Genomic DNA, 27762 nt, shown 5'->3' with positions numbered 1-27762 from the left:
AGGTCTGTTATTTGGCATGTTGTAAGAAAAAGGCATGGGGAGGTTGAAGAGAGGGCAGTGAAATTCTTCCCACCCTCCATTTATCTTTAATTAGCTTTTCTTCCCGTGCTTCCTTAAACTGTGTCTGTCACTACCATGGCCGTCGGTCAAGAGGTAGCTTGACCCGGTTTTCTCACTAAACTGCAGGATGTCATAGCTGTTTTGGAGACTTGTATCTCATCTTCCCTCTGTTGTACAGACGACCCTCAGTTCTTCTCTGTGCAACTGGTACTTTCCTCCTCACAAGTGTCCCGGTCAGGGGGTTGGGAAAGCATGTTGCTCTCACTCTTGTCTGATGGTTCCAGCACACTCCAAAATAGACAAGAACTGATATGGCCTGTTTGTGAACACCTGCTTTATGATAAGCCTCTTGTACAACTGGCTAATCAGTATTCTTCACAGGATGGAGGGAGTGAGGTATCCACAGAGACCCAGAGACCCCCAGAGTGTTTCTAGAACTGAACTATACCTTTCACATGGGGATCATGGGCTGGGAGGGTGAAGCTGAGGGTGGTACTCTGTTCCTGTCAGAGCAGAAATGAGCTTTTGGGACTCGTGGGGTCTTAGGTAGGGGTTGGATCTAATGACTCAAGGTCTAGGTTGGACCTTGGAGTAAGTTTCTCACGGAAACAACATTGTGGGGGACCAGTTAGGCAGCCTGGCTTGGCTACAAGGTGTGTTAAGTAGGATTTTGTGGGTTTGCCACCTTTTGTCCCATAGTTTGGAGGGGAAAATGGAATCTGAAATAAAAATAACGTATACAGCCACACTTTAAAAAAATTATCTTGTTTGCAAACCTGGAATAGTTTATGTATCTAGTTTTGGGATTTGTTGCCTAGCCTTGCATTAAGATAATCACTGTATAAAATGGAGATCATAACGTACCATCCCTGAACACAACAGGCCACCTCCATCATAGCCAGCAGCTCACTGGGCTCAATCCTGACACCGTCTCTTATATGAAGAGGATGTCCCCCAGTAGGAAGTCATGATCAGCCTCTGGCTGTCTGACAAGACCTGTGAGCACTGGGTGGGTCTCCAGCCCACCTATGGTCTCTGTGAGCCCTTTGCTCTGCTCACAGAGCTGGAGCCCACTCTCCGTCTGCTCAGCCCAGCTAGAGTCTGGCATGTGCCCGACACAGAGGTCTTATCGCCAAGTCCTTACAAGCAGGGCTCATCTTTTGGATAAGACAAGGCAGCTGCTTGCTTCAAGTGGCTTGAAGCACTCCACTCTGCCTCCCAAATCTCTCTTTTGACTGTAATTCCATCATTAGTAAGCCAGAAAATAGCATGTTGGGGCTTTCTGTTAATTATTTCCCTCTCCAGCTTGTCCCTTTCACAAGATGCAAACACACTATTTAATTCTGGCCCCACTCCTTCCTAGCTGTGAGGCCAGGGGCAAGGTTCTCACTCCTTCCTGCCCTGCCTTGGGCCTCAGTTTCCTCAGCTATAAAATGGGAATAACAGTAGCAGATTTATAGGGTTGGTGTGGGGATTAATGAGTTAGCATGTGTAACTCAGAACAGCTAGCAGTGTAAGTGTTTGCTTTTAGTACTAAGTCCTCGGTGTCGAAGCATGAATGAGCAGAGGAGAGGTTAGGGGAAAACTCAGCAGAGTGTCTGCTAGTAAAGGGGGAGATGAAGGAAAGATAGCAGAAAACGTTTCACCATCCTGGCAAATTTTACAAATGCTCTGTCACTCCACAGGGGAATGTTTCCCTTGACAACAACCATTCCTGAAACTGGTAAAGGCACCTGGGCTGATAAGCCCTTTCTCGAGCTCTCTTTATTTCAACCAAAGAATGTCTTCCATGTCCCTTCTCAATTCAAATATCTGTGTACAGAAGAAAAAAATGTACTCTGTATTAGCCAAATGGAGCCATCTGGAGCCCTGCTTACTCATGCCTTTATTTATTATAATTCTTACAATAAATTTTAGAAGAAATGGAATCGGATTCCAATTTTTTTTAAAAGATGAGAGAAAATTTGGTTAAGAATATGCCCCACCATTAACCCCTTCTCGAGTCTATGACATGTCTACTTATTGAATATATCCACTTATAATTTCCATTATATGTGACCATACTAAATTAAGTGCTAGAAATCTTACCTTATTAAAAAAAAAACACAGTGTACTGAGGTTTTAATAACTTGAAAGGGCCTGATATTAAATATTATCATCCTCTATCCATGTATGTTCACATAATACGTCTTTGCACATAGACACATAACTACACACATTGGCTTTACGCATTAAATGTGCCAAACTAGCACATTTTGATATTACAAACACAGTGATTACGACGTACCCAGGAACTTAACAGAAGGAATTAGAAACATTTTTCTTCTTCATGCTTCTTTATTAAGATCTACCCACCTAACAACCATGGGAACATTCATAAGTGAGGAAACATTTTTCATTTCACTGCTACACGTATTTAAAAACCCCCAATTTATAGCCTTGTTTCAAACCTCTTTCCGAAAGCCTAGCAAAGAACGTTTTTGAATACCTGGTCCTCGAAGTGGATATTTAATAGTTTTAATGATCGCTTCTAAATCTGCATTTATAAATGATCAATGTGTGTGCGTGATAAAAGGAAGCCGAGCCTATGGCTTTGTACGTTGGCCTGAGGAAGTACCGTTTTCCAAATATTTACATCAGGTACAGTCTGCACTGAATTACTTTATCATTTTGTGTGGGAGACACATTAGCTCTTTCATCAGTGCTCTGCCAAGATTCAAAGAAAATGACCACAGGAAAAACCATCAGTCCTTAGGAGAACAGTACCTCAATATTTTATATTTCTACTTGCCCCTCAAATGGACAATTCTGTAGGACATGCCTACCACATAACTGGTTAGAGGTTGGGAATCTTAAACAGTTGCTTCCTTTTCCCTTTCGGTTCTAGACATTTTGAGAACTAGACCTAGGAGCCAGATGGGGCCAAAGCCCAGCATTAGCTTTAATACCCAAGTCACAGGACTGCCTGGTTAGGCTGGCAACAAGTATGGGCCAAGAGCTTGAAGCAGAGGCAAACATGCGGTTTCTTCCTCCTCTTCCCTGAAACTGTACTGTTCACTCGGTTGCTGGCTGAGCAGATGAAGCCCTGGCAGACCCACACTGCCACTGTGTCAGTTTGGGTCCTCCAAGAAGCCGGCAGAACAATGGGCTTAGACATGCAAAATGTTTATTGATGAGACCGCTTTTAAGGAAAAGTGGGAGTGTGATTAGACCCATGATGTGGGTGAAGAGGAGCGGGGCAGAGGGTGAGGGTGAAACCTCTTAGACCTCGCTGTGGGTCTAAGGAAAATTCTCGAGCTCAATTTCCTCCCCAGGAGTCTCTTGTCTCCCAGGAACGGGCCGGCCTTAGGATCCTGTGACTCTCAGTCATTGGGCAGGAGCAGCGGTGGGAAGTATGACCTCAGTGTGGTGATGGGCGGGTTGCAGGGCGAAGCAGCTGGGGCCAGTCATTTAACTACCCTCCCGGGAGAAAACTGATCGGGGAGGCGTGCTCTTGTGGCTGCCACGGTGATCAAGTGTTCCTCCAACACCCTCCCTCTGGGGCCAGAGAGCGCCCCACCTCTAGCATACGAGGAATGAGCTAATAGGCAACTTTCTTCTGTAGCAATGACTTGGGAGTTCTAAGAGCCACACACAGCAACGGAGCTCGTTGTGTTACAGTCACTGTGAATGTGTATGTTTGGCGTGCATACACAGAGACATATATTTGTCCTTATGGTACATTCTTGGGATTAATCAGCTAAACAACAATGGATAAGTGCACACATCTGTACCAGGCATTGGAGGAGCCACAAAAAAAAGCATAGGGCGTGGTCCTGCCCTAAAGCGGTAACAGCATAAAAACATTAACTAATAGGAAATTGGAAATCGTTCCCAAAGCTGGGAGGGAGAACTGGGCCTCCTTTGTTGCTCCATCTCATGCCACCCACATTCAAGAAGGTTTTGCTTATGTCAATATCAGTTTGTTTATGCTTCCCAGAGATGTTGGAACAGAGGCTGGCAGCTACTGCACCCCCACTGAAAAAATTGTAAGCTTCTGGACTAAGTCATTGTTAGAGCCAACTGTGTGCTAACATTGTACAGATCTCTGCTGTTCAGGCATATCAGGATCCAAGGATGCCAGATTAAATTCGTTCTCGTAAGGTGCTTCTCTTGGAAACACACATCTTAACTAGCCTAATTTTTGTTAGTTATCAGATGTTGACTAGTAGTCTTGTGTCTTCTAAGTCACGTGGAGATTACTTGTTTTCTTCTTCCAACTTTATTCCATATTTGTCTACAAACCTCAGATCTTCTGGAAGCTTTGAGGGTGTCTCAGTAGCAGAGGAAGAAGTGACGCAGCTAGAAGAACACTTTGGCAGGGACCAAATGCCTTTTTCAGTGAGCTGATCCTTTCTTTCTTTTCTTTCTCTTCAGGGTGTTCCTCCTACCTCGGATGAGGAGAAGAAGCCAATGCCTGGAGCGAAGAAACTTCCGGGACCTGTGGTCAATCTTTCAGAGATCCAGAATATCAAAAGTGAACTGAAGTATGTTCCCAAAGCTGAGCAGTAGTTGGAAGAAAGAAGGTGAGTGAAAAATTATTTCCTTCCACTTAAAAAGACCGCTGTGAAATGGATTAAGGAAGCCTTCCACAAAAGGAGTCTGGAATTCTGGAAGCATTCATTAAGTACCAGGGCTTTCAGTTTAGACCAGTTTTTTCTGGTGCAAAGGTTTTCTGGTAAAACCAAGCTTTGGGGCCCATCATATAACCAGCCAGAGAGACATCGAGGATGTTTGCTTGCCAACTCCTTTCTGCTCACCTTTGTAGCTGGGGGAGGACAGGGTTGGGAGAAGGAAGATGCTTGGGAGGGGGCCCTGAGGAGTTTGTGACCTTGGGGTTCAGGGAGGGCCTCCGTCATTCCATGCCTCGGTTTCCTCACCCAAATGCCAGAAAGAGTGATGAGTTAGTTCCAAGGAGAGGCTCATCGGAGCAAGGTGCTGCAGAGTTCTGGAAGTGTAAAGGGGGTAGAGACCAGTTCAGGCCTCGAGACAAGTAACCCAGGTGTGTGTAGAGCAGACCACAGGAGTTTTCATTGTTACTGGATCTGTTCAATGATGACCCCTCTGGTGAGAGCTCAGCCCTGAGCTCCGTCTGCAGACCTGACGCCTGTGAATTCTGCCAGCAGGGGGAGTATGGAGGTGGCCTGTCCTCTCTTCCCAACTCTCCTGTGGGACCCTGCCGGCAAATGTCCCTTATCCAACGTTACTGAATCCCACCATGCACAGCTCCTTCTTTTTCTTAAGCGAGGTTTAAGTTTAGGAGAGAGGAATCTCTACTGATAACGTAAAACAGGTATTTATCTGGCGGACTGCCCCTTCATTCGTTCTTCAGCCAGTGTTTACTGAGCATCCGCTACGGGCTCAGCTTGAGAAACATATTAATCATATTCCGAATGCCAGATGCTGTGTGAAGTCTAGGATCCACTGCTTCCGTTAAGCCTTATAACATCCGCTTATCGCTCGCGTTCTTGAGATGAATCCCACGGAACAGTGGTTTTCCCCATCTGTCGTGTGTCCTCAAGAGGGCGTGTGACTTCAAGGTCGGTGCTGTCACTCACTTGCTATGTCACTTCATCCCTTCCTCACCGCACGTTACAGAGGGACGGCACTCTCTGGGTGGCTTCAGCTTGAAATCCTCCGACTGTGTAGACAGAGGTAAGCACCGCCCTGGAGCCCTGCTGTGCCTTCTCCCGTAGACATAACGGAGAAGAGAATGTTCTCTGAGAGAATCCCATGTGTAGGGGCAATGCTACTTGTGTCATACTTACGGTGGCTTCCTAGGACATTTGCAAGTCAGTTCTGGCTATCTTTAGAAAAGAAATCTTTTCTTTATAGGACAGAGAAAGAGGAGCTGTTTGGAGTTAAAAATCACACAACAGTACCTAGAGTTTTCAGCACAGTTCCGTAAAAGAACAAACGGGTAAGGATAAAATACTGTGGATTCTCAGACGGTGAGAATGAATCCCGGGAACCTGGTCAGGGACAAAGTGACGCCAGCAGGAAGTGACCTGAAGTGTGGCTACACGCACTTGTTATTATTTATGACAGAATGAAACAAATTGATGATGAAACTCATGGCACTCAGTCCTGCTCATATAGCCAAGCTGGGATAAAATACTCCAATAGGCTTGGGACGAAGCTGCAGAATTTAGCTGTGAGAAAGCCCAGGGAAGGGAAATTAATGTTTTGTAGTATTTATTATCCTCGCCCAACCAAGGCCAGTTAGACACATGAATCTGTAATGTAAACTTTAAAGGATTTTGCTTTTATGAAATCCATGTCGACCTAAATTTAACCCCAGTTACAGTTTCAAAAGAACATGGTTTTGAAGATTCAAAGGAATGCGGTTTTAAAATGAGCTCAGAGAGGATCTTATCTGTTATCTGGCAGCGATTACAGGAATGGGGAACAATACCAACTCGATAAAATATCAGAGAATACCCAGGAAAAATTTTTGTTCCTTCGTTTTCTCAGAGAGGACTTTAATGATCCTTCTTTTCCAAACAAACTCTAATAAGGTGAAACCACTCAGAGAGGCCTATTTTTCCTTACTCTTACCCTACATTGTCAGGGTAATTGATCCGAATTCCAAATGAGCACCGTCATTCTTTTAAGCCAAGGAATGATCTTTATTTCTTGTAGGAGAGGTATTAGGCTGGTTTGCTTTTGACCTATCAATTCTTCTCCTGCAATTATGTCAGATTTTGAGACTTCCATGGTCATGGTTTGTAGTCATAGAGGGAGAGCATTTTTTTAAACATTGATAGATTCAGTCGACTCCTAAGCAGTAAATATCCTGGACCAGCCATCATGTAGCCCCTTACTGGTTGGATTGATTTCCTCCTTCTTGGGCCACCACTTTGTCACCTACCCTCACCACGTCCTGTTCAATGATTTGATCAAACAGATTGTTGTCTGAAGTTTGAGTAAGTCCATAGTATCACACACTGTGAATATCATGCAACCCAAAGCTCAAAGTCCAGGTTATAACTATTACAGTAATTCAACAAATAATATGGACCAGCATGTCCTTCCAGCTGAGATTAGTGACTCCCTTTAAATGGGATTTCAGATTCTTTCCATGCCCTGTGCAATGGCTAGAATTGTTCATGGAAATTGGTTAAAAATGTTATGGAACAGGAACCAAAAAGACAGCGACTAGCCAGTTAGGGATTGGGAATCATGGCTTTTGGCAAAGGACTTAGGGGTTGGACCCAATTGGGAACTGGAGCCAGACTACACAAGGACAGCATGTACTGAGTCAAGACCAAGAGACATGGTAGTATCCCAAATGGTACCCTAATCCAGGCTGGTAAGGGCATGGGGCAGGTAGGGTGTTCAGTCATGTACCTCTTGGGATTCTCCTGGCTGTGATTTAAGGTGGCCAGATGGTAATTTAAGCAAGGCCAGATGAAGAGACAGGACCAGCGGCAATGTCTGAAAACTAAGAGCCCTCCAACACTCCTGTGCCTACTGTCTGCTGATTGATCAGGAATCCCCCATGTTTATAGTCAGAAGACACCATTGTTTGCTTGTAGCTACAGCAATGCCACCTCAGACTTCATAGATAGGGATGTGGGGAACCAAGAGGACTGTCCAGTGCCTGTGTCCAGCTCTCTGTGTCCATTTCTGCGCCTCTCAATCCTCAGATCAGACTACGGGGCCCTGTAAAGAACCTTTATGACTAGCTTCTCTACCATGGGCCTTTGCTTCATTCTGTGCTAAGATATATAGAGGTCATACTTGGTGTCTGCTCTCAGGACACTTCGATCTTGGTGGAAAGATAAAACAGGCAATTTAAAGAATTAGACAGTGGGGGCACCTGGGTGGCTCAGTTGGTTAACCATCTGCCTTCTGCTCAGGTCATAATTTCAGAGTCCTGGGATCAAGCCCCACATTGGGCTCCTTGTTCAGTGGGGAGTTGGACGCTCCCTTTCTCTCTCTCTCTCTCTTTCTCTCTCAAGTAAATGAATAAAATCTTAAAAAAAAAAAAAAGAATTAGACAGCAGCTCAGTGATTCAAGAGCACCCATGGCTGTTTATGATCCCCTAAGTAGGCAGTAAAGATAACCAGTGTTATGATTTATGACAGGGGAAACTCATGATGATTTTGGTTCAGGGACAGTTTGAAGGAGGTGGTGGGAATGGAATAGTCTAACAGAGGCTGGGAATTAGCTTCCGGACTTATGGAATGTCCAGAAAATGATTAATAGACAAGCCTAGTGAGATCAAACAGCTCCTCTAGGGCAGTTTCCTTAACCTTCTGGAACAGAAAAAAACAAGATCCTATGACCAGCCCATACCATCTCTTGTCTTTTTTCCAGCAGTAAAAGAACTCAGTGATAACAAAGAATTGGAGAGGAACAAAATAAGTACTTAAGTGTTAGCCATGCAGCAGTTTAAAAAAAACTGATTAACAAGGGTAAACCCTAAGAATAAGCCTACAGTTACATCAATGAGCATAAAAGAGCAGCAATCCAAAGTTCTTGGACTGATGAAGCCATAGAAAGAAACTCATTCTGAAGTTGCAGGAATTCTCACTCTCTGTGGTAGCCATTGTGGCCTGCCTACATGTTGTGTCAGCCAGACTTACTGCTTACCCACTACACCAGGCTTTCAGAAAGATGTGAAATTTAGTGATTCTTAATAACTTACTTAATAGCTTTTGGCCATGCATGTAAGTGGAAAAACTATGGACTTAATCCCTATTTGCCATTAAGAACTGAGGAAAGTATCACAGAGGGAGACAAACCATAAGAGACTCTAAACTCTAGGAAACAAACTGAGGGTTGCTGGAGGGGATGCGTGTGGGGGGATGAGGTAACTGGGTGATGGGCATGAAGGAGGGCTCCTGATGTAATGAGCAGTGGGTATTAAAGAAAACTGATGAATCACTGACCTCTACCTCTGAAACTCATAGTACATTACATGTTAATTAATTGAATTTAAATTTTTAAAAGGAAAAAAAAAGGAACTGAGGAAAGCACTTGCATTTTTGCATCAGGAAGACTTTTGAGGTCAACCAGTGGGCATTGGACCATTCTCTGTGAAACACCGTGGTAGGGCAGTGAGAGTGAGTTCCAATGATCTTCAATGCCTGTGTAGCCATACACAGCCCTGTGATCTAGAGTTGGCCTCCATCCCATGTCAGCTAATCAGCCTTGCTTTTGGATTTTGTGGATTTGAAAAGAACCACTATAATGCCCTGATAGAGGAGGTATGCCTTCTTCCAACACTCTGCCCCACCCCTAGCATCTTTTGGGTATGCTGTTACAATACTTCCAGAGTGATGTATTGGTTTTCTTGTTTATACATTCTTCATGATGCCAGGATACAGCTTCTTAAAGGCTGGGGTGGAGGGTACCTGATCCATCATGAGCACACAAGGCACGTCTATAGCATATTACTGGTGCTGTGACCAAAGCAAGTCTGGTGACCCCTAGAAATGTGTTCTTGTGACTTCCTGAGTCCTTGTGTTCTCAGGAAGATTACTACTCAAAATCAAGACTAGCTCTTCTTGCAAGGTCTGAAAGTAACCCTGTTGACCATGATCAGTAAAGGGCTCAGAAATTTGACATGAATTCATTGATTATAATTTCATTATTCCTATGGGAAACTGAAAAATTAGGGAAAATGTCAACTCTGGCTCATAGTCTTCAAAGGGGAGAAAAAAATATAAAACTAGAAGAAAATAATTGAATTATCAAGAGTTATTTCAGTTTATCTTCCAAAGACCATCTAGGCCCAGATAAGACATATTTACCAAACATTCATCCAAGGAGATGTCATTTCTGCTAGAAGAGAACATAAGTTGTTCATTACTCTTAAATGTTAAATATTACACATCATCGTTGTTCCTGCTGACTCAAGGGCTAATTTTGAGAGTGTTGGCAGGAGGGAAAATTGAGGTACCCAGACGTTTGATGAAAAATGCATTTAGTACCTAACACCAGACCCCTGAAGTGCATGATGCAGAAGCTAATGGAACTGAAGGGAGGGATAGAGAGTTCAACAATAATAACAGCAGATTTCAATACCCCACTTTCTACAATGGATAGAAGTAGACAGAAGATCAAAAAGGAAACTGTCTTAGTCTTCTGGGGATGCTATAATGGGATATCATACACTGGGGGGGGCTTATAAATAACGGAAATTTATCTTTCATACCTCTGGAGATTGATAAGTCTAAGATCGGGATTCCAGCAGTTCTGGGGTCTGATGAGGCCCTGCTTCCTGGCCATTTTCTCACTGGATCCTCACACATTGGAAGGGATAAAGGAACTCTTTGGGGTCTCTTTTATAAGGGCACTAATCCCATTCCAAAGGGCTCTACTCTCATGACCTAGTCACCTCCCAAAGGCCCCACTTCCTAATGCCATCACATTGGGATTACCGGTTCACCATATGAATTTGGGTGGACACGAACATTCAGTCTACAGCAGAAATAGAAGACTTGAATAATACTATAAACCAAATAGACCTAAGAGACATCTATAGAATGTTCCACCCCAAAACAGAAGACGCATTCTTCTAAAGCGCACATGGCACATTGTCTAGGACAGGCCACAGGTTAGGTCATAAAGTAAGTCTCAGTAACTTTAGAAGGAATGAAATCAAGCAAAGTATGTTCTCAGACCACAGTTGAATGGAATTAGAAATTAGTAACAGAAGGAAGTTTGGGAAATCCACAAGTTGTGGAGCTTAAATAACACACTGATGAATGACCAATGAGTCAAAGAAGAAATCACAAGGGAAATTAGAAAATACTTTGAGACAAACAAAACCAAAAATACAATATCCTTGTGGGATGCAGCAAAAGCAGTGCTCACAAGGAAATTTACAGTTCTAAACACATACGTTAAAGAAGAAAGATCTTAAATCAATAACCAACCAATCAAATCCATATTAGTGCTCCATTTGAGGAAAACATGTTCTTGATTATCTTAAACCTAACTGATTTCTATGTATGTGGCAGATGATTAAATTGATGTGTACATGGAAATATCCTTCCTTTCAAATGGTAAGATCTTTAAAAAATCGATTTGTATAAATACCATAACAACAGAAGGTGGGAACATCAAAATAATCACCCATAAGATCACCATTTTAGCATTATACTCAATTTGATAGCTGCCGCTCCAGTTATTTTCTTCTGAGTTTACATGTTGGATACAGTACAACAAAGTTGCTAATGATATGGGATTTGGGGTATTCGGGTCATGGAAAGTTTGGTCCCATTACCTTTTACCTTTGCAGTTTTGAGCTCAGGGTCTCTATTCCCTCATTTCAGAAAAAGTAGGAAATGGTGTCTTCCTCATCGGGTAGTCGTGAGGGATCAGGGAGATGTATAGATTTAAGAAAGCATATGTGGGCATGGCACCTGGGACAGGGTAATTAGGCAAAAATGGGAACCGGTTCTGCTTTTACTTTTTCTTACATAACATCATTCACAGCACGTGTACGATTTCGTATCTTGCTTTTTCCACTCTAAGTTTTCCCCTAAGAATATTTTTTATGCTTCTTTGTGGTCTCCAGAATTAAGATGATTTATTTCTCATAGTGTTTGGCTTATCATGATTTCATAAACTTTTCCCTTTTCCAGAAGACAAAGGACTGATTTATAGTTGTATACAGAACTAAATATTAAAAAAAGAAAGAAAGAAAAGAAACCCCTCCAAATATCTTCTCTGAGATTTGCTGGAACATTTTGCTTCAATTTTAAAATGCTTCCTGCTTTGACTCAATTATAGACGCTCTATTCACTTTCTTGGAAGGAAATGGCTTTATCCTGAAATTTTTTACTCTCTAGTGGAGCCATATTTCTTTTGATTTGTGATGTTTTTTTTTTTTCTTTTACTCTCCACTTGGTTAGGATAAAGATGAGTTCTGCTGTGGTTCTGAACTGCATCAAGGTTTTATTCATTTGTTTTCCTGACCAGCAAAGCTATTATTCTAAGCCCTGGTTACAAACTGTTTGGGAGCAAAGTGCTCTTGAGGATGAACATAAGACGCCTTTGAGCTGATTGTGGCCGTTGCTTTAAGAGCCTCTCCACAGCAAACACACAAAAGCTATCCGGATGGGTCCCAATAAAACAGAGATCTGGAGGGCCTTGTGCTTGAGCCAGTGGGAGGGAGCCGGAATTGGGGAGCAGATCTGAGAGCAGAGAAACACACCTTCTCCAGGTAGCTTGGTAGAAGGCCCAGGTGACTCAGGACCCAACTCTGTAGAGCCTTGGACACTAGCACATAGATTTCCATGGGCTAAGGGATGGTGACAGCTGGCAGGACTTGCCCTGCTTGCAACAAATGGAACTCATGACCCCATCTCCCTAGTTTGGGGATTGGTTGGGGGGGGGCGCAAAATCTGCAGACAGCTTGAGTTGTCACACCTGGAAGAAGGTATGGGTATGGGCTGCTACTGTCACCAAATGCAAAGACACCAGGGATGGTAGGAAATGTCCCACAATGCCCAGGACGGGCCCCTCCCCCTAGCCCAAAATAAACAATGATCTAGTCCCAAATTGTTAGTAGTGCTGAGAGTAAGTAACCCTGATTTACCTAGTTTAAAGGTTGACGTCAGGACCGACTTTTTGCAAACTTACCTTTCCAAACAATCAGTGTGTTTTGTTTTACAGAAATGAAAGCATTAATAAAAAGAACAATAATTAATGGCCCAGTATTTATTATCTCTTTATGGTCATCAGAGACTGAGGAATAAAAATAAAACCCTCTTAAATAGAATTCTTTTGTCAACTGGTAAACAAAATATATTTATGGCGTATGGTATATATGGAACATTCCTGAGTTATAGTATTAGGCCTTAAACACAACTATTTTTTGTAGGTTATTTTTTCATCTTAAATATATCAGGAAGCAGTAGGTTATCTTACCAGCTCATAAAGTCTTTTAAAATATGAATGTTAAGCATTTGTGATAATCAGCACCAATGTCAATGTCATCATTTTTATTGCCCTCATTACCATTACTATATGTAGCATGTGCTCAGGGGATACCCGACGCAAGGCTTGTGCCTCATATACATTATCTCTTTCACTCCTCACGCTGACTATGTGGGGTATATACGATGCTGCCTGGGCACTTATGGGGGAAAGAAGGCTAAGAGACTTTACAAACTTAACCAGGGTCACCGCGCTTGTAAGCCACAGAGGTGAGATGCAAACTGTCATCTGTCACACTCCGTAGCCACTCCTTTTAATCACTGTCACCCAACTGTATTATTTTTTAAAAAGGATTTTATTTATTTATTTGACAGAGAGAATGATTACGAGTAGGCAGGGAGGCAGGTGGGGGGCGGGGAAAGCATGCTCCCCGCCAAGCAGCGAGCCCATGCTCAGCTTGATCCCAGACCCTGAGATCATGATCTGAGCTGGGGGCACAGGCTTTAAGCCACTGAGCCACCCAGGTGCCCCACCAACTGCATTCTTTTAACATGTTCTCTTAGTTGTATCTCCCAGGCTTTGCAAATATTTCACTGTGTTAGGTCGGAGTAAAACAAGCAAAGGCTAAAGAGACTGCAGAAACTGTCACCTTCACAAAGTGGTGACACTGTAACTCTGACACGTTGCTTTATTCGTTCATTCTTTTGTTCATTCATTCATTCATGCATGCATTCATTCATTCCACAAGCATTCATTAAGCACAAAGCATGTGCCAAGTGCGGAGGATATCAGTGTTGTCAACTCAAATACGAATCAGACTGTCTACCAGGCTTCAGGTGAAGGTGCAGAACGCGGCCGAGGAGCACAATAATAATGTGCTCTTCTTAAAGGTCTTGAAAAAGTGGAAGGGTTAACACCCATAAATATCAGAGAGAGCATGAAAGAGAGAAATGGAGAGAAAGGCAAAGGAAGGAGTGGACAAGGAAAGGAGAAGGGGATGGGACGGCAGCGACAGTGGCCATGCTGGGGTTGACACAGCGTCGACTCGGTGCTGACAACATGGCCCCAGAGGAACGCCAGGCCTCCGCAGAGGCCACCTTCGCTCCTCTCTGGGGATGAGCGAGGGCTTGGCAGGCATCTGTGTCATCGGTAGGCAGCCGGCTCCTACCCCTGAAGGCTTTTCTCTCATTCCCTCTCCCGCTGTGTGCAGCCCACACAGAAAAACTGGGGAAGTGAATTCCAGGCTGTCTAATCAGGCTTGGCTGCATCGTGACAACACTGCTCGTTTTAACTCCCTGCACACGTTGTGGCATTTGAGAAGGAGAAGCAATCACGAGGAGCAAATCAAGACTTGCACATTTCCCTTGTACTCCCTCGCCACAGCTCCCTGCCTGGGAACTGATCATTCCATACCCTCTGGTTTAGGGCTTTATGCAGATGGCGAGGTGGTGGCTGCTTTCATCCCAGGCAGGGTCCGTCAATTGGCTTCTCGGGGAGGGAAATTTCTATTAAGCAGTCGACAGATTGGAGTCACTTTTGTCCAGGCAGGTGGCAGAAAGGCTGCTCGGAACGGTTCATCTTGACTGCTAGAAAGACAGCAGAAAGCAAGCGGGTCGCACTGCCCCAGAGTCATGGGCTGCCTTCTGTAGAAAGGATGGTGGCCCTTCTTCCCTCCCTCCCCAGAAGACCTGCCCTGACATGTAGCAGGCACAGCCTAATCCTCAGCAGGGGATACACACAGCGCACTGCCTAGCTCTCATCTCGCCCCCGATTCTGGACGCAGATGATAGGGATCATGGCTGCCCTTTAGTTCCAGGGGCAGTGATTAATTTTGGAGAACTTATCAAACAGGTTTATTGACTTCTGAGTGTTCAACTATCTATTTATTTAGACTCAATTACATTTCATCTTTTAATAATTTTGTACATGGGCTACTTGGAATTTACTTTGGCTGAATTAACCTTTTTCTTCATAATGTAAGTTAACAGCAAGAACTGGATTTCAGTGGGAAGGTGGAAAGTTCTGGAATGATTCACGAATTTAGTAAGTGAACATCTGGGCACTTACTACAGGCCAGGTAGCGCTATGTCGGAGGAAGGCCCTACAAGGCAGGGGCCCTCCAGGAGCTCACGGGGCAGGTGGGTGACGATGATAGAGGGAACCTAAGCATGAATGAAGAAAAGACACAGGCTTTGGATGTTGGTGATGAAGATTCTAGAGAGAAGGTGGAAAACAGATATTCTACTGAAAGGAGATTGAAGACCAAAAACGTTAGAGGTGACTCGAGTGTAGGTCGAGGCCCCAGCTTTGCTTGGTCTATGATTTGGATAATTGCTCTGTGTCTTTGTCTGAAAAAAGGAGGAAAAGTAGCTACTTCACAGGCGTGATTTTGCTCCCTACCCTACGGACATCTTGCAACGTTTGGAGAAATGTTTTGTTGTCACACCTCAGGGGAGATACTATTGGTGTCTAGTGGGTTGAGGTCAGGGATGCCACTGACCATCCCACAGTGCTGTCCAGGGTGGTTCCCCACAAGAAACGTCAGTCGCGCCGAGGCTGAGAAACACTGAATTGCACGGTGGGTTTGAAGTCCTCAGGCCAGTGGTAGCTATGATTACTGACGACAGCATGTCACCACCGGTGACACTAGATGTACTAGAGTCAGGCGAGCCTGCGCTCCGCTTCCAGCTGTACCACATAGAGCCTCTGTGGCCTTGGGCAGGTTGCTGCTTACTCTGAGCCATATCTATAAATAGGAGTGATAATACCCATCTTGAGAGCGAACCATAAAGACATGGAGTGGACTCAGATGGGGCACCAGGCACGAACCACTGTTCCCAGAGTGTTCACTCCCTTCGTTGGCCCCACACCTTGCCTATAGGCTTTGTCCTCTGCCCCTTTCTGCCAAGGGCAGGCATCTGTCCATTGGTCGGTTTTTAAATGACATACTTGCTAAAGAGTAGCTCTGCATCTTTTACCAGGGAATAGGAAAGAGCTCACTGACAGTGAAATCCCATTCATTGGCTGGGACTCAAAGGTGCTCACCGTAGCCCCTGTGGAAGCCTCCAAGAGGCTCTCTTTCTCAGCTGCCACCTACCCTGCATTATCTGAGCTTGACCTGTTCAGACATTCTAAGCTGCACGGACACTCCTTCTCCTGGAGGAGGCACTGCAGTCCCATTTTTCAAAACCTGCAGCAGCTCCAGCTTCCCAAGCCCTTGTCTCGGCAGTAAAATAACAAACATTTCACTCGAGCACTTTCATTTTGTTTTGGAGACTTGAAGGGATTTCCATACCCACCCCCCAACCATTTTTAAGCAGCAAATACATCTGGTTCATAATTTCAGACTTTTCCCCGAAGAAAATAAGTGTAAGAAACATTCGGAAGGTCAAGCTGCCATTCGACTATCAAGGAACAGGGAAACAATGCATTTGAGACACCATTTTATGGAGCATTTCGAACGGGCTTGATGGCCAAAAAAGAGGCATCTCATCTTTTTTAGGAATCTTTGGTGCACAGACTATGTACGGTTGGAGTCTGGTCTAGAAACAAAAAAGAAGATCCGTTTGAATCTAAACATCCAGAAAGTGCCCTGGGTGTCTTCTCTATGACATCCTGTCCTGCCTTTTGCCCAATTCACATCCAGCTTACACCTATTCTTACTCTCCAGGAGTGTTCTCTCCCTCTTCCTGACATTACTTAACTTGATTATTAAGTAATGTTGACTTTGCAATAAGAGTGAAACAAGCAGGCAGACATTAACAAACACAGGAGCCAAACTACATGGCAGCTCAGCCACTGTGAATAGGCCACTTACGGGGGAGGGGGGTGCATCAGGAGCCAGGCAACGAGGCTTGTTTGGAGTTTAATGGCAAAAATGAAATCACATATTTTAACGAGAGGCTAATAGTAGCAATAATATTAACAAGCCCTTGCACTTGATTTTAAGAATTCCAAAGTGCTTCTGTGTTCTCTTGTGAGGCTCACAACAGTTCATGAGATAGGCTGGGCACTGATTTTGCAGGTCCTTCTCATGTGACTTCCAACTTCTCACAGGGTAGAAGACTATGGGATGTGTCATCATCTCCTTCCAGAGAAAGTTTACTTTAAGACTAGTTATTAACCAAGCCTAGCTAAGTGCATTTATAAAAATGGATGTGATCTCTTTTAATCAGAAAAGTAGGATTACCACACAGTCCCCAGCAGGTGCCAAAGAAGGGTTAGTTACAACCCACACCACGGGCCAGAACTGAACAGGCAATGGCTCTGGTTATAGGCAGGAGAATTTTTCTCATGGACATGAAAAGAGAGCTAGGATTAATCTATCTACTTCTATCTATAAATATAACTCAAAGGAAATGTACTATCTGAACTTTCATCTCTATGTATGGTTTTTTTGCTGTCTCATTAAAAAAAAATCATATTGTATCCTTCATTTTATTTCTTTAATTTTTTAAAAGTAGGTTGTATGCCCAATGTGGGACTTGAACTCATGACCCTAAGATCAAGAGCAGCATGCTCCACTGACTAAGCCAGCCAGGTGCCCCATATTGTATACATATAAACATCACACACACGCGCACACACACACACACACACACACACGGATTTGATCCCAGATTTGAAAATCAGGTTGAAATGTCTTCATTTCAGAAAGACCAGGTGACAAACAATTGCCCCCGGGGAAGACTCCAGTTTAAGAAACCCCGAAATCATCACCCTAAAGGTAAACTCTCCCAGAAAGCTCTCCATTGTCACCATCAGCCAAGAAATGGCATCCTGGATTCCCAGCAGAATCATATATGAAGTTTACTGCTGGTTATCTGTCAGGGGAGAGAGAGCCTGGGAATCATTCTGAGCCAAATCCAATTCAATTACGGACCAATTATAGACCTGCTTCCACTGCCAGGAATGGGCCACACCACCAACCCAGCTGGTTTCAGAGCCCCTGGCTGGCAGGGGCTCCCCGTACGTGGGTAGAGGAGCTCATGGTTCAGAGAACACAAATTCGCCGAGAGAGTTTGGAGAGCAGCACAGATGGCAAATGCCAGTGTGCCCCCTGAACCTCCTCACCATCTCACTACCAATCTTTCACACTTGACTCCAGACTCCATTTTCCCTCGTGGGTGGCACCCTTTCTCACAATGTGATCAGATTACAAAATGCCAAGGGATGGCAGGCAGGGCTTTGCTCCCGCACTTGTGGTCAGCCCATCACGATCTTGCAGTGCTGGCCACGGTGCTAACGAGGAACACAGGGCCTGGATACCCACGTCACCACTGACAGCTTCACCAAACACGTAGGAGTTAAAATGCCAAGAAACTTGAATTAAAAACTTGTGATAGGTGAAAATAAAGCTATCTCCATTAAAAGTTAAAATGACTTTGTGAACTTCGGCTGGCACTCCCAGCTGACTGACATAATTTCAGGTCCATATTCTAGCATCCAGTGGCGTTGTTATCCCTCCAGGCTGGCTTTGCGCATCCGATGTGCCAATTTAAGAAACAAGCTCATCCCTTTCTTTAAACTGAGATCTTGAGGAGAGTGGGGACCAGCTAGCACCAAGGACAGCATCCTGTGGTCTGTGGCAATGGAAACCCTTTAGATGGGCCTCCAGCAGATTCTCACTTTCCCTGGTGTCGGCTTCACAGAGAGGGCTTCCTGAAACTCAAACTGCTGGGCCCCACACCCAAAGTTTCTGATTCAGTAGGTCTAGGGTAGCTTTGAGAATCTGCATTTCTGACAAGTTCCTGTGGGTTGCTGCTGCTGGTTTGGGGACCACAATTTGAGAACAACTGACCTAGAGCCACTAACCAAGACTGTTTAGGCCTAGTCATTTGAAATCTCTAACTAACCCATCATTGGGTCCACAGTTTTATAGCTAGTATCCAAAGGTATAGTGAGAAACTTGGACAAACTTCTTTGCTGAAATTTTGATACACAAAGCATCAATGTAGCAATAATCATTAATGTTTATGACAGTGCTTCTGAGAGTCAGGCACTGTGCCAACTATTTTACCTTGTGATTCTTAAATGAGTGAGTATACGTAAGAGCTCCATTTTGCAGGTGACAAACCTAAGGCACAGACAGGTTATGTGACTTCCCCCAAGGTGGCCCAACTAGACAATGGGGTAAGCAGGATTCTATCTGACTCTTAACCTTTTGCCCCAGGTTAACTCCCCATGTGGCAGATAGGATAAGTGCCATGGAGGTGAAATGTGTTGTATAAATTCAGAAGGAATTTTTTTTTTAATATACCAATGTAATAAATGCTGTTTATGACTTCTTTAAATTTATGTAGTCTTCCAACATATTAATACCCTAATATAATGGATGAGGAATTCTGCCAGTGGCATCAACTCACCTACCAGTCACTTAAGCTGATTCAGCGTTAATTTCTGTAACTGTTAGACACTGTTACAGTGTCTAATCAGACACTGTTACAATCCAACTGTTGGCAAACTAGGGCCCACAGGCGAAATCCTGCCTACCATGTGGTTTCCTTTTAAAACTTTTTACAGTGAGATAATCCTAGATTCACATGAGGTTGTAAGAAATATTACAAAGACATCCCTGGATGCAGTGATTGGGAAGAAAGAAGAAAAATCATTTTTCCAATCTCTATAGAAATATTTCTAAGGAAGGCCTTGTCATGTTTCAAATATATGCAGAGACCAAAAAGCCAGGTTTGATAATCTTCACTTAGGTATACTGTTAGGGCTATCCAGGAAGTAGAAAGAAAACACAAAAGAGGTTCCAAATTTGAACACTTTTCAAGTCCAACACAAGACATGACCAGGATCATAGCTACTTGGCTGACTGAAAAGAAATTGTATGTCAAATATGACATAAGAACTGAAGCCAGTTTCTTTCTGAACAACTGAGTGCCCAGGTCTTGGGCTTTGGGTGGGAATCAGTTGTTTTTATTCTAGTTATCATAGTCTTAGAATCAGGCAGTAGTGAATTGCTGGATACAGTTGGACCTGAGGTCCTTAATGTGGGCTGCACCCTAGGATCACCTAGATTAAACTAACTAACCCAATGAACTAAATCTAAACTAACCCAATGAACTAATCACCTAAACCAACCCGATGAACTCTTTGAGGGAGGAGTATATTTCACAAGCCCATAAGGTGAGTCTAATGTGCAGCTTGGGTCAGAAGGACTGAGTTAGAGAATGTTTCTCAGTTCTTCCCAGGACAAACCAAAATGAAATGTTTCTTGCTTAGGAAAGTATTTCTTTGGTTGAATGTCAAGGTTGCTGGGATGAAAGTCCCTAAGTGTGGAATATAGCCAAGCATTGTTGGAAAGGCCTGGAGCATAGATGTACACTTATTCATAGGGTGATCCAATGGTGAGCCACAGCTTCTGTTTGAGGTAGGACATGTGGAAGAGATAGTGTTATCCAGAATGCCATTGAGTCCAGAGCAATACCCATATTGAAGACAATCTCATCCTCTCTAGTGAGTGTGCTGTGTGCCTTGTCAGTGTTGTGATGTGTATTTAGCCAGCCATATTCTCATAGGTCAGGGGACCATCAGTGTCACTTAGTCCAATCCAGCCCAGTAGGTCCTCTCTATACTCCCCGCTTTCTGGATATGTCCCCTGCACTGGAGAGTAACTTGGGTTTCATTGTGAATTCAGCAACTTTTAAGCCCTGTCCCAATCCATCTCACTCTAAAAACTACCAGGTTGCTGTTCTCTCCATATAATCTCAGTTGCACCCTTTGGAGTGACTCATTAAGAGGAGAGTCCAAGTAAGTCCTATTCAATTGGAGTTTAACTTGTTCAGTCTTTGGGTGTAAACATAATACAAGGGGGTTATGTCTTTTGGTATGATGTGCAAAGCACTAATCGCTGAGTGCTAAAGAGTTGTACTATAAGCTTTGGTTCAATATCAGTCAGCTATGTTGGCCTGCGCCCTCAAAATTGAATCCATGAGTTCTCAAGATGCCAGGTCTCTAATGTCTGGCTGCTGAATATTTCAGAAATGCTCAAAGCAGTATGTTCCTGTGGCTAAGGATCTGGTTTTTGACATAAGTGCCATTTTTTGTGCTTCCCACCAATAACACCTATTCATTGACACATAAAATACAAGAGATGGACTTGGCTTACAGCAACTGTATTACGTGTGTGTGTGTGTGTGTGTGTATTTAAATTCCAGCTAGTCAACATACAGTGCCATGTTAGTTTCAGGTATAGAATTCAGTGACTCAGCACTTCCATGCATCACCTGGTGCTCATCGAGATAAGGGCCCTCCTTCATCCGCATCACCTGTCTCACCCCTCCCCCCCCCCCCCCCGCCCCCGCCACCGACCTCCCCTCTGGTAGCCAGCAGTTTGCTCTCTAGAGTTATGAGTCTGCTTCTTGGTTTTCCTCTCTTTTCCCCTCTTTGTTTTATTTTTTAAATTCCACATATGAGTGAAATCATATGGTATTTGTCTTTTCTCTGCCTGACTTATTTCACTTAGCATAAAACATTCTAGCTCCAACCATGTCATTGCAAATGGCAAGATTTCATTCTTTTTGATGGCTGAGTAATATTCCATTATAGATATATACTTCTTTCTCTGTTCATCAGTTGATGGACATTTGGGCTCTTTCCACAATTTGGCTATTGGGCAACTGTATTATCTATTGCTGCATAACAAATTACCCCAAACCCAGCAGCTTAAAACAATAATAAATATTATATCAGAGTTTCTGGGGGTCAGAGATTTAGAAGTGGATGAGCTGGGTGGTTCTGGCCTGGGGTCCCTCAGGAGGTTGCAGTCAAAATGTCAGCTGGGACCACAATCCTCTAAAGCCTTAACAAAGACTGAAAGATCCACTAACAAGATGGTGTACTCACGCCACTGGTTAATGGGTGATGACTGTTATCAGAAGACCTTGGTGCTTTCCCATGTGGACCTCACCAGTGGGCTGCTTGTGTGCCCTCACAACACGGTGGCTGGCTTCCCCCAGAGCAAGTAATCCAAGAGACAGCAAGGTGGAACCTGCAGTGGCTTTTATGACCTTGCCTTAGAAGTCACACTCTGTCATTTCTGTTACGGCACTGATTACCCACGTCAGTCCTGTTCGGTATTGGATGGGACTATGTAAGAGTATGAATACCAGGAGGCAAGATTTACTGGGGGCCATCTGGGAGGATGCCTGCAATAGCATCCTTCTTTTTATAACTTTTCTATTATGTTATGTTAGTCACCATACAGTACATCATTAGTTTTTGATGTAGTGTTCCATGATTCATTGTTTGCGGATAACACCCAGTGCTCCATGCAATATGTGCCCTCCTTAATACTCATCACTGGGCTCACCCGTCTTCTACCCCCCTTTCCTCTAAAACCCTCAGTTTGATTCCTGGAGTCCACAGTCTCTCATGGTTCGTCTCCCCCTCTGACCTCCCCCGCTTCATTTTTCCCTTCCTTCTCCTAATGTCTGTTTTTTTAAACCAATGAGAACACTGAGGTCCAGAGAAGTGAGGTTTGCCCAAAGTCACGTAGCCTTAACATTTCAATATTTGTTTTTCTTTCAACCCCACCGATCCTTACCACCCACAATTTCTTGTATTTATTTAAAACACCAAATGTTGTTTATCTTTGGGAAGATTGGAAAGATTATTTCCAAATGTGAAGCCAGTTTCCCTGATGTTTTAACAGAGGAAGCCTTCAGAAACCAGACAATGTATAAGCCAAGTGTATATTCCAAGCACTCAGGAAAGGTTTTTCTTCACTTCCTTGAGTCATTAGGGAGGAAGTGCTCCAGAAGGAGGGAGAAAAAAAAAAAGCAGAACCTCTAAGGGAAGGCAAATCCAGAAGACAACTAAAAATCCAGTGTTTGAGGAATAAATTTTACCTTTTGCATGCTGTTCTCACTCCTTGGCTTATTTCCATATTATGATGTTTCCCTGCTCTTTCTTTTGATTTCTGAGGGTGAAACAAGAACAAAAAAAGAAGAAATAAGGAAAGAGCAGAGACAATCCCCCAAAATCAAACCAATGACAAGGCCACCCTCCTTAGGAGTTTGGGTTTCATTAATCCCAGATAAAGGGCAGTGATCTGGCCAGAGGGACTCCCTAGGAGAGTACAGAATTTTTTTTTTTCTGGAAAAACTGTCTCTGTCTCTGAAAACACACACACACACACACACACACACTTAGATTTTTAAGCACAAAACCCGGAACCGATCAATATTATCAGTCCTTATCTCTTGAGGATCCTCTTTGAAATGGCCATCTTCTAAGAAAGATAACAAGAAAGAAACCTTTTCTTTATTCTCTGTTCCTTTTCTATCAGTTAAAAAATGACAAGGCCTGTCATCTCTGATCACCGTAACTAATCAGGAGACAGGACGACTCTCTCCCTGCCTGACCTATTTTGTCTAATGGGGCCCACTCCTTTGCCCTCTGCCACGCTACCTTCTCTCCTGAGTTCCATTTATAGCAGGGCTTCATTAATGGTTAAATCGTTAGGAGCAGATCTGTCTCCTTCCCAAGGCTTATTTCCCCTATTCAATAAATTAAGCCTTGGGATCGGGGAGACTGTCCATTTCTGCTCTATTTAAGCTCACATTCTTCCTAACCCACAAAATACTGCGAACTGACAGGTGAGAGCTTGGTATGAGTTCCCAGTGCCTCCCCAGCAGTCTGTGGTCACTTGCGATTTGTTTCGTATTTAGTTCTTCGAGTAATGCTTGTGTGACCCATGGGAATTTTCCTAAGCCCTTGATAAAAGTCTCGGATCTGGAGCTGAAATGCTTCAGCTTCGCTGAGGAGCCCTTGGGCCTTTGCTAATGGCGAAGTGCCTCCTTTCTCAATCCTCAGGCAAGAGCCCTTGGACAAGTGCTAGGAGGTTCTGACATGTTTGACCCCTCTCCTCACCTCGAAAGAAGGTTTGCAAAACTCCATTCACCCGCCATTCTTGCTGCTGTCACACAGGTGACCTCACCGAACAATTGGAGCATTAATGGCCCACAGCTGTCAAAGTGACCTGTGCACTTCACTTCTCAAAGCCTTTTCTCACTTGTTTTTAGTTGCCAGAGCCCTGCAGTCAACAGACCTTTCAAAAAAAAAAAAAAAAGAAAAATCACAAAAGTGATAATGTCACTACCTGCTGAACATCCTTCAGTGGTCCCCCACCACCCCCAGGTCCCACGTGAACTGGCTCACACTCACCAGTTTTTCCCCATCTTGCATTTCGGCTCCACTCAGAGCATTCCTTGCTCCAACCCTAGCGAACTTCTCCCAGTTCATGGAGGTGCCATGCTGACACGAGGCCGCTACACATGCTCAGAATATTCTTCTCAAGTCTTTCTCCCATACCCATTACTGGCTGCCTCCTACCCCTCGTTGAGTCTCAGTTGAAATAGACTTTCTGAAAAGCCCTTCCATGGCCTCTTAACTGGATAGCACCCACAGTGGCTACCATTTATTTTATTATGACTGTCCTTCTAGACGTTCAGTTTCTTGAATGGGAATAACGTGTCCCCTAGGGTAGCCACAGTGTCTAATACATTTTCTCATGTATGTTGTAACCAAGTTAAAGCCAGGCATTTTGGTGTCCACCTTAAGACCATTTAAGCACATCTAAGCCCCAAGCCACATCTGAAAGAAGCATAAGTTGGTTGCCAAAAATGGCCTCAAAAATGAATGCAGATTTCATCTAAGCAGGATTTACACTGTAAAACACACGGTAGAACTAGCCCAAAAGTCTCTTGACTTGATTCGTGATCAGCCCAAGATCCCTTCACCCTTCAGACCTCTTACCCCAACTCTCTCTTCGTTATTTCCCTGAAACCCAATTATCCACTGACTGCCCCAGCTGTTCTTTTTTCTGTAATTTCGACTCAGGTCACTTGTTTCAATTCTCCACTCCAGCCACTCAGACCTCCACCAACCATCGGCACCACAACGAGCTTCCAGCCAAGATGACAAAGACTGAATCTTGCTTGGAAGGCAAAAGGGAGGAAGGGATGTGTTGACTTAGAAGCTTTTTTTGTGGTACTTGTAAGCTTTTTTTCCCCCTTCTTTTGCTACATGGGAGGCACTCTGCTAAATGCTTTAATAAGTTATGCTCCCGACAACCCTATACGCTTGATACTATTAGTTTCCTGCACTTCAAAAGAATACCTGCCCAAGGAGACGCAGCTAGGAAGCAGGAGAGCCGGGATCCGAAGGCAGAGTCTACGCTAAAATGTCTCCACAGTAGGTACTCAGTAAACATTAGCTGAGCATTTAAACAGGGTCCCACCTGGGAACCGTTCTGGTGGCTGGCAAGGCAAAAGGGTGTGGACCCCTTCTCTGATGAAATGATTGCAAGTACATGTCAAAGCTTTATTTCAAAGTTGTTTAAAGAGGGGGAGGGGGAGATACAGGCTTCCAGTCGTGAGCTGCGTAGGTCACGGGGATGAAGGTACAACCCAGGGAGCAGAATCAGTAGTACTGTAGGCATTGCATGGTGACAGACGCTAGCTACACCTGTGAGCACAGCATAGCATAGAGACTTGTTGAAACACTATTCTGCCCACCTGAAACTAATGTAACACTGGGCGTCAACCAAACTTCAATAAAACAAACAAAAACAAAGTTGCTTAAAGAGGCTTCAAAAGGCTAGTAATAGGAAATAATGTGGTTAGATCACCCTGTTAGACCAGGTAGGAGTGGTCATTAAACCCTGTTACAAGGCTGATTTAGTGAGGTAGGTAAATCTAATTTCCCCAGGAGGGGCTCTTAATCTAATTAAAGTTGATCAGAAAATCATTCTTATGTTTTATCAGAAATGCACCACAAGGGACGACTCATCACACCAGAGCACCCAGCTGTCCCAGCTCTGGTTTGGGATCATTTTCTTTCACAGAAGCATTTCTCAACCTCAGCAATATTCACATTTGGGTGGGATGACTCTTCCGGGTGGGGGTTTTCCAGGCCCTGGAGGATAATTAGAGCATCCCTGGCCTCTACCCACCGGATGCCAGGGGCACCTCCTCCTCCTGGACATTGGAACCAAGAATGTCTCTACATATTGCCACATGCCCATGGGAGGGGGCAAAACACCACCCCACACATTGAGAATGACTCTTCTAGACCTTGGGTTCTCAAAGTGTAGTCCACAGACCGAAAGTAACGGCATCTCTCAGAAGGAGGCTAGAAATACACAACCGAGGCCCCACCCCAGACCTCCTGAGTCAGAATCTGCAGTTTAACTAGATCCCTGGGTGCCTCCTATGGACATTAAAGACTGAGAAGCCCTTCTAGGCCAGTGGTTCTCAACCCTGCCTGAGCATCAGAGGCCTTGGGGAACTTTAAAGAATACTGCTCATGACCTCAGAAACTGATGTCGTTGGTCTGGGGGCAGCTGGTGCCTTGGGATTTTTTTTTAAAGAGTTTATTTATTTATTTGACAGACAGAGATCACAAGTAGGCAGAGAGGCAGGCAGAGAGAGAGGACGAAGCAGGCTCCCTGCCGAGCAGAGAGCCCTATTCGGGGCTCGATCCCAGGACCCTGAGATCATGACCTGAGCCGGAGGCAGAGGCTTTAACCCACTGAGCCACCCAGGTGCCCCTGGGGCCTTGGGATTTAAAAAAAAAACTCTCCATGAGATTCTAACTTGCAGCCAAGTTTATGCTTCTTGTTCTGGGTAGTTTAAAAACAACCTGCCCTACAGCTTTGGGAGTGATTTCCAAAAGCCTATAAATGTGACCTTACCTCTCCAAAGGGATGCTTCTTTCCTTCCGATGAATATCCTTCTTTTTTGACCTCTTATCCCTTTTAAGATGATAGAATTCAAGTCCTTTGATGATGGTTTCAAAAGGTAGGGTCTGGCTGTAACTAACTTAAAATCATGGCTGGAATAATTTGGGGGAAAGAAAATGAAGGCACTGGTTTAACCTTCCCCAGGTAATTTCTTAAAGAAGTAAAAGCCGTATAGTCAGTGATACTGTCATAGCGCTGTCTGGTGGCAGATGGGAGCTACACTTGTGGTGAACATAGCATAATAGGTAGACTTGTCCGATCACATATGTTGTACACTTGAAGCTAATGTGACATCGTGTGGCAACTACACTCAAATAAAAAAAAATTTAAAAACTTTAAAAAAAGAAGAGCCAGCAGAATCATCTCTCAAAATCTTACTAATTTAAAAAAATGTCTGTACTTGAAAAAAATCCAAACGTTAAACAGCAAGCTCTATCAAGAAAATTGTTTTGCATGAAATGTGCAATTATATAAAGAGCCCATGAAAATTTGGAAGCAAAACACTAACACCTTAATAGATAAACAGATAAAGGAAATGAAGTCACAATTCACAAAAGTGGATGTATAATTAGAGAAGCATGAGAAAATGTGCAGCCTCGCTAGTAATCAAAGGGATGCTCCATGAAAAAAGAGTTAACAATTTTCCTCTTATAATATTCACCAAGAGGAGTTGGAAAATGATCATGAAACAGATGCTTGCTTATTCCCTCCATAGATACTGAGTGTCTTCCGTATAGGGGGCACCCCACTAGCCTACACAATGAGGGTGTGGGGCTTAGTAAGTGGAGAAAGTTCCAGCCATGACAAATTTCTATCTCCCCCAGCCCAGTTAGGCCTTGATGGAAGCCATCCTAAAGAAAATGTTCATGTGGAAAAAGCTTTGTTCATTTATGATAGCAAAACTGATAAAAAACCCAAATGCCCATTAATAGGATTATGATTAAGTAAACTCTAGGGTGTCCACTTGATGAAATACTACAGACACTATTTGTGAATTAATGAATGATTAATG

General features: G+C 43.8%; 1 protein-coding gene across 2 annotated transcripts in view; it reads left to right on the top strand.

The window, feature by feature from the left end:
• The window catches only part of SMPX (small muscle protein X-linked), a 53318-nt gene that overhangs the window by 16569 nt on the left and 8987 nt on the right, over window positions 1-27762 (top strand). Inside the window, exons 4-6 of one of the 2 annotated variants that reach the window (XM_032840831.1) lie at window positions 4477-4625; window positions 13827-13839; window positions 19852-19862. In XM_032840831.1, the coding sequence (XP_032696722.1) occupies window positions 4477-4611 (135 nt within the window). In that variant the 3' untranslated portion in view covers window positions 4612-4625; window positions 13827-13839; window positions 19852-19862. Of the gene's footprint in view, window positions 1-4476; window positions 4626-13826; window positions 13840-19851; window positions 19863-27762 lie in introns of those variants that run through there. The other variant, XM_032840830.1, reaches the window with a different exon arrangement.

The sequence above is a fragment of the Lontra canadensis genome, unplaced genomic scaffold (genome assembly GCF_010015895.1).
Source record: "Lontra canadensis isolate GAN:19392208 unplaced genomic scaffold, GSC_riverotter_1.0 scaffold116, whole genome shotgun sequence".
Classification (NCBI taxonomy): domain Eukaryota; kingdom Metazoa; phylum Chordata; class Mammalia; order Carnivora; family Mustelidae; genus Lontra; species Lontra canadensis.
The sequence above is the reverse complement of the archived record's forward strand: the minus strand, read 5'-3'. Positions and strand labels throughout refer to the sequence as shown.